Source organism: Punica granatum, chromosome 3 (assembly GCF_007655135.1).
Source record: "Punica granatum isolate Tunisia-2019 chromosome 3, ASM765513v2, whole genome shotgun sequence".
Lineage (NCBI taxonomy): Eukaryota > Viridiplantae > Streptophyta > Magnoliopsida > Myrtales > Lythraceae > Punica > Punica granatum.
In genome coordinates, this window is record NC_045129.1 from 10,451,521 (window position 1) to 10,459,075 (window position 7,555).

The 7,555-nt window shown below is 41.5% G+C and overlaps 1 protein-coding gene across 1 annotated transcript; it reads right to left on the minus strand.

The window, feature by feature from the left end:
* Positions 1-209: 209 nt before the first annotated feature.
* Positions 210-7,352, minus strand: LOC116201312. Its single transcript, XM_031532501.1, has 9 exons — positions 6,904-7,352; positions 6,096-6,620; positions 4,567-5,694; positions 4,013-4,340; positions 3,581-3,839; positions 3,245-3,397; positions 2,575-3,066; positions 999-2,142; positions 210-784 (listed from the first exon to the last, which is right to left on the minus strand). The coding sequence occupies exons 1-9, from the start codon at positions 7,021-7,023 to the stop codon at positions 476-478; spliced, it is 4,458 nt and encodes a 1,485-aa protein (XP_031388361.1). The 5' UTR covers positions 7,024-7,352; the 3' UTR covers positions 210-475.
* Between the last annotated feature and the right edge of the window lie 203 nt (positions 7,353-7,555).

Consider the following 7,555-nt stretch of genomic DNA (forward strand, 5'->3'; position numbering starts at 1 on the left):
AGCCGCCGGCATCTTTGGAACTGGACGTATAGGTACATCTCTTTTTGTAAAGCCATGAGATCAGCAACCTTGGCATATTTCTCCCTGTCGGTATACCCCACTCATTCGAAGCACATGGTCGCCACTTTGTAGTTTGCCTCGTATAATAGGTTAGCAACGACAAGAAAAAGAATATCCACTCGATGGGAACTACAAAAGGCAATCATCCCTAAAGGAATGAAATGGCAAAAGTTGGTGCAACATTCTCTTTTTACAATTCAATACTTGAATCCCAAGTTTGATTTTGGTTCAGGGCAAAAACCGGCCCTTGCCTGCTCTTTTCGTAACAAAGAGAAGAGAACTCAAGTTGAGTCCCAAGTTTCCATTGAATAATCACGAGAACAATGTTGAAAAACGGAAGGGGAGTTTGATCAGTAGAGAGCACATTCAAGCACTGTTACTTCCACTACTTGGAATTGCTCGCGGCTTCCATCGCTTAATTGATTTTAACTGTCCAAGTTTCCTGTCTCTCTTTAATGAGGTTAAGATTCCTCCAGTACTCAACCATTGGCTTCAAAAGATCCTCAGATTTCTCACAGATCCACAGCCTCTGCCTCGTCCGGGTGATAGCAACATACAGTTGCTTCAGTTCGGAGAATAAGATGTTGTGTCCTACTGGGTCGAATTGCGGGTAGCGAGCAACAAAGCTATTATCCAACAAGTTCTGGTTCTTCATGTAGTTGTAGATGACCCTCCATTTATTCTTCATCGGTGACGAACCAAAGAAGTTGTAGAGCACCACATCCTACAAGAATAACCGAACAGAGAGTCAATTCATTATTTACTATTCGAGAGATAAGACAGTTTTGTAATGAAACACGGGAGAGAGCAGAAAACTAGTAGGTTGTGGTTTAATGATGTAAAATTTTCCAGAGCATGCGGGGTTTTTGAAGGAGTTCTTGTAGGAAGGTGCATCGGCAATGGAAAATTTTGCTACTAAAATGCTATAAGAACCAAACCTGAAACTCTAATCCTTTGCACTCCATTACAGTCAAAACGGGGGCTTGCTTTCCAACATATTTGAAAACTTCCTCTCGAGCACAATTGTCCCGAACTAGAATGACCTGCTCTGTCCCCAGGCCTGCAGCATTTCCTTTCTTACCAAAAACAGAAAGTATGGATTTTCGGTCCTTCCCTAGCTTGAGGAAAATCGGGGCTTCACCATGAATGGCACTCGTTTCTGGGTTCAGCACATCAACAAGTAAGGGAAAGAAATGGCATAGAAGGTCAAAAACACTATGCGCGAGCTTGAGAATGCCGGTGTGGGTCCGGAAGTTCTGGGACAACTGAAAAATTTTGGAGACCTTCCCTCCATCTTCAGATTCCTGCAAGAATTCCTTGTTGAACAGTCTACGCACATCCTCAAACCTAAAATCAATTCCACTCCCGATCGTCTGGGCAGTGTCACCAGAGAAGACAAAGCCCTCCTCAACATTTTGAGAAACGTACTTGAACAGTTCAATCTGCCCCATCGTGATATCCTGCACTTCATCAATATAAACAAAGTCCATCTCATCCCCCTTCATCTTTTCACATCGGAAGCGAGACTGAAGATCGTTCACGACATCTGAGAGGTCGAATTCTCCATGCTCTAACTTCTTCATTTCATACTCAAGAAAAACATCATACACTTTATGTAGTTGGTCCCGAGTCAGATATGAGCCACGACCCTTTGAGAGTGAGACGTAGTCAGTCCTACTGAGCCTGCCACTCGGAGACTCTTTAATATGGAGACCAGCTTTGATGCGATATATTATCTCTGTAAAGACTGTCAAAGAATCAAGCTTTCCAGTGAGCTTATTATTGAAATGAGGCCAATAAGTTTCACAAAACTTCTCGTAGTTGACCTCTTTCTCTCGTATGAAAGCCTGTAAAGCAAGTGATCTTGCAGCTCCGAATTTCTCCCGGCGTATGTCTCTCAACTGAGGGAATCTCTTGAAATATGAGACACCAATGCTTCCATCAAGCATCATGATAAACTTGTGAAACGTTACGACGAGGGGATATGACTCCTGAGGAATTCCAACGAAAGAGTTGGGAATGTCGTTGAAGTCGGCATCAATTGAAGAGCTTGCCCCCGGGAAATTTCCTCTGCCGGTAAAGCTGCAAAAGTAGCAAGCTTTGAGGTTACATATAGAGAGAATGAACTGAATGCACACACTTTCCACTCTTTGTATTCAAGAAACTCGCAGAGAAACTGTATCAGCCAAAACCAAAAACAGAACTCTGCCAGATATATATTAAAAGTGACTATGAGTTGCATCATTCCCATGAAGATGTTCTCTGAAAGACCCTCACATAGCTTAACGCTTATTTGGCCTTTGGCGGGAACCATAGAGATCAATCACCCCATACATAACATTGGACGACACTACACAAGTTGCTGAGAAGGCACCTTCCTTTAAGCCATTGTTCGATTCAACTCGTACAAATACCCAAACATTTTTATGATATATATGCATAATAAACTTAACGGAAACAAATTAATTGCCTTTATTCTACTAAGCAAAGTGGCCATGAAATCCTGGTACTGACCTTTTCAGCTGTGAAAGCTGTTGTCTGACAGCAACACACAATTTCAAACTGGCAGTAACAAATAGCTGGCGTAAAACACGAGTGGGCGTCTTTTCAAGCATCTCTTTGGAATCCTTTTTCCCACAATTGACATTTCTAGTGACCCTGTAATCACTCGTAGACATTCGGTGAAGCTGCTCCCTCTGAAGCAACTTCATTATCAGAACTGTTGTCTTCCCAGTTCCTGACCCTCCCTGTATGAAGGTGCTTAGAGGGAACTGGATTATCTCGCGCTGTTCCTTAGAAAGTTCAAATGGAAGCTGCACTTCTTTGCTGTCTTGCTCAGTTCGTAAGGACAGTGAGCAGAATTTCATTGATAGCAAGCTCTTCTCCACCTTCGAATGCTGCATGTAAAGTTCACAATTGGAAGTGTCTTTGCTATTTGCACTCAAAGAATCTCCGCGAAAGGGAACCTCGAATGGCGTCTGCCAAGAAATCGGAACCTGGAGATCTCTGTGAAAGGACAATAGGAATGATGAAAATAATTATTTAATCCCCAAGAAATGCATCAAATGCAGCCTTGGAGGATCCATTTTTCAATAACCGCATTGCACTTATCTTTTCTTTCCCCTTTAGACAAGAAACAGTTTGGGCAATTCTAATGCTAATACATTATAATTGATCATCTTACTCTCTCTCAGCTTCCAACATCGCCTTTGCTAAACCTTCGTCGTCATATGCATCAAAAAAAAGCCCACGATCCATAGCATCATAAACCAAAGCTTCCCACACTGTCGAACTCGCTCGCATTGTTCTCTCGTTCCCCAAAATCCAAATGGCATGCCTGAAAAATCATAAAAAGATATAGGAAAATCAAGCAAAACACATGTTCATGTCACATCAAACAAGGCATCTTCCCTGGAAAACGTTTAGGAAAATATACTCTTCTCATATCTTTCTTTGTTTTTCAAGGAAAAGGGAAAACTACAAAATGGGAAACAGCTTTCTGGAGCTATCTAGAAAGCACCTTGCTCGGGTGAGAGCTACATTCGTTCGATTTATGTTGGCCAAGAATCCGATAGAACCCCGGCTGTTCGACCTTACAGTGGATAAAATGATGATGTCCTTCTCTTTGCCTTGGAAGCCATCCACTGTATTTATCGTCACTGTGAAGCCGTCGGAGTTTTCATATTTTTCTCCAAGCCTTTTACTAATCTCTCCAACCTGACCTGCGTATGGTGATATTATTCCAACGTTGAGCTTTTGCTTTGATGACAAGCTCCATGCTGCACACAATCGAATGGAGACAGGATAATTAATTTCACATGAAAGCATGTGAAATACTATAAAACATTGAATCATTATGAATATATATTAGCAAACCTAGCCAAAATAATTGTTTGAAAATTCTCTCAAAATGACTAACTACACAAGTTTCCTACGCTCAAATTCGAAATACCTTCATAGAGATTGCCCAAAATCTGCAAAGCTACAGCAGCTTCTACAAGGTTTCTCAGGCTTGTTCCATTATTTTCGCACTCTTCCCTTCCCTCAGAAACATTTATGAAAGAATATGAACCAAACATCTGCCCTGGTAGATACTGCTTTGTGTAACTCTCGTGATTTACATTTGGACCGTCGTGAATCTGGCTGCTATAAAATGTCTGATTTGGAAAGCAACTTATTGATGGGTGCATTCTGTACTGCACATTGAGTGGATGCTTCAATTTTCCAAGAGAACTCAATCTCTCGAATAAACTTCGACCAAAACGGGCTCCATTTGAAACCTGTCAAAGCAGACAGATGATAAATATTATACTGTGGAAAACTAATCCTCTCTTCCTTAAGTTAGCAGGTGTCAGATTGAACTCATGAAGATGTGTTTCTGCGTGGAAGTATGAACAGTTGAGTTTCTCTTCAAAAGAAAAAAAAAATCGAAGATAACTGAAATTTAAACATACTTTTCAATAGGAACAAAATGCTGCAAATACTGGAATTTAAACATTTACGCACATCACTATTGACGACAGACGGTAACTGGCGCTCATCTCCAATAAGAATAGCATGTTTAAGTCCAGGAAGTTGCAGTGGAATCACCGAATCGCATTCTTTTAACTGAGCAGCTTCATCGATCACCAACAGCTTTGGTGGCTCTACGTTGGCTTTGCGCTCGTGCAGCTTAGATGTATTAAAGGCAGTGCAGAAGATCAATGTAGCTGATTGAAAGCAGAATTTCTTTATCATGCGTTTACTTGAAAAATAAGGAAGATTCAGCTCATCAAGAGAATCTCGAACTGATTTTAAGGCTGCGAGGCATTCGCATCTCTTAGAGTATAAAGTCAACATGGGGCATGTTAGAGCTTGGGATGAAAACCTGTCCCCAGATTGGCTTGAAAATATCTCCTCCAGTCTTTGCGGGAGAAAATTCAAATTCTTTCCCCATAATGCAGCACGAAACAATTTGAGGTGGCCAAAAAGCTCTGTGATACTTCGGACACTATGATTTGGAACGTAATTCGCGCATATATGAGTGGACAAGGTGGAGAGGCATCTCTCTAGGGGCTCCATGGTAGATGAAAATGTCTTCCTCATATACTGAAGAAATGATTTTTTCTTTCTGGTTACGTTTTCCAGAGAGAGGCGGTACTGAGGGACAGGATCTTCAAAAAAGGTTATTGCAGAAGATATGTAATGCTTCCACCCTGATAGCAGAGCACGGCATTCTGCAATAGCATCAACTCGATAGTCTATGAATATCGCTCTAACATCCGAGTCCCATACCTTGAGCCGTTCGTTGTTCCCGAAGAGGAGAACGTCTCCCAAGGAAGCTGATCCTTTCATGAGGTGTACCAACCGAGAGGCAACTTCAATGACAGCGACATTTGTGGGGGCACAAACCACAGTCCTGCACTTCATTTCTAGGAGGTTTAAGAGCAACATTGCAGCAGTTTTCGTTTTCCCGGTCCCTGGCGGTCCCCAAATGAGTTTTACCACAGGCTTATGCTGACAAGAAGTCCTACGAAGACATGTAATGATAGCATCCACTTGGGACCTGTTCAGATCGTTCACTAAATTTCGTGTGACATTGGCATCGCGAAATTCGTCATTCTGCACAGAACAGACACTGCATTCCTCCTCACCCTGCAAATCAATAAATAGAGGATCAAAATCATTGATTTTCTGGTTGGCCATGAATAGCTTCCCTTCTCCTTTTACCACCTTCCTTTGTCTCAAATCAAAGAAAACTAGGGATTACGGTTGTGCTGTACAGACAATTTTCTACAGCCATAGTTTCCTTGTATAGGTGTCATCTTTTTTCTTCTTTGTCAAGAGAAAAACCAGGAGCTAGAAAATTATCACAAACATAAAGATTTTTTTTTCCATATATATATGTTAACAAACCCGACGGAGAAAAGCTATAGGTAGAATAGAATAATCCTTCAAACTTAGATAACATTCTATATGCACTGTACCTACACTGAGGAGGGCGGGTGGGGGACGAAATAACTTGAACCTCAGAGTATATCATATGAAATGCTTACCGGAGAATTAGTGCACAAAACTTCCTTGATGACATTCAGGTTACCACTCGTGTGCAAAGCAGTCCATAGCCTTGCAATTGTGGTCAAGCTCTGAATGCCGATGGCAAATAATCGCCCATGTTTCAGATCTATATCTCCCACATTCTTCCCGGTGGCTACTTCAACTTCCCTTTTGTCATAGGAGGTCTTAGTAACATATGCAAATGCATACGTCCTTCCCATCCTCTTCAGGTCGGAAACTGATTCTGGTTTTGATTCAGTTAGAAGTAAAAGGGCTCTTTTTGAAATTATGCAAGGTTCCTTTCTTCTATTGCTCGATAGATTTCTCCAGAAATCGACCTTAACTTTATACAAATTCTTTCCGTCAGACTTGCACTCCGCCAGTTCTCTGACTTCTGCATAAGGTAACGTGGAGATTGTCTCCATGCTTGAGCATAGCTCTGCTCGTGTTTCTTCCAGCAGAGGATACACAAAAGACCGGAGATAGTGCTTGACTGAAGGAAATCTTTCAGGGATCTTACCCACCTGCAAAAGAAAAGTTCAAATTTCCCTTATAGTGGAAACAAACTAAATTCAAATGTCTGCCTCAGCAATATCTACATATATATATATATATATACACACACTCATCTCTTCACTTCATATGTATCATCTGGAAGAGAAAACATCCACATATAATTATAAAGGGATCATCAAGCATGTTTTTGGGCGGGAAAAAACGGTTTTTTGTGCAATTGAAAGTACGAAAATAGCCCTCCAACACCAGCGTATAGTAGGACTGATTAGTAATAGGAAACAACGGGAGAACCTGGTACTTGTAGAGATTGCCGTTGAAGATGTCGTCAATGGACCAAGAGAAGACTATGTCGGTCAGCGTCGTGTCTGCGGCTGCCCTTCTTCCTTTCGACCCTTCACCGACGTCCCCCATTGTTCTCTTCAATTATCGGATCAGATCAAACATCAGTCCCTTGCTATCTCCAAAACTCAGAGCAGAGAGAAACAGAGCAAAGGAAGAGAGGAGCAGAGGAGATGGATTATGGGGTCTTTCAGTTGAAAATTGAGCTTTTTCCTACGAGCCGTCAGGTCGTCTTCCAGTCTTCCGCGGCAATGCACATTGATCGGCTGTTCACATTAAAGTTCATTGCTTTTACTTTGTCTGTTCAGTTTCCTCCTCTGCTTGCTTTGGCAATTGTTACGTTACGTAGATTCCATGTCACCCGGACACGCGCTCCCCCCGCATAGGATGAGAAAATATTATGGTGGTATGTGTTAGTTCCATCGAATGTCGAGAAAAATGTAAAAGCAATAAGTGTTGTGAGCTCCACGGGATAATTTGATAGACGCTGAAAAGAAACTTGCAAATCACAGTGTATGTGTTAGTCTCATCAAATATTTTTTTATGATAAATTGCACTAGTGATCCAAAAATTTTTACAAATGTTTTAATATGGTACAAAAAGT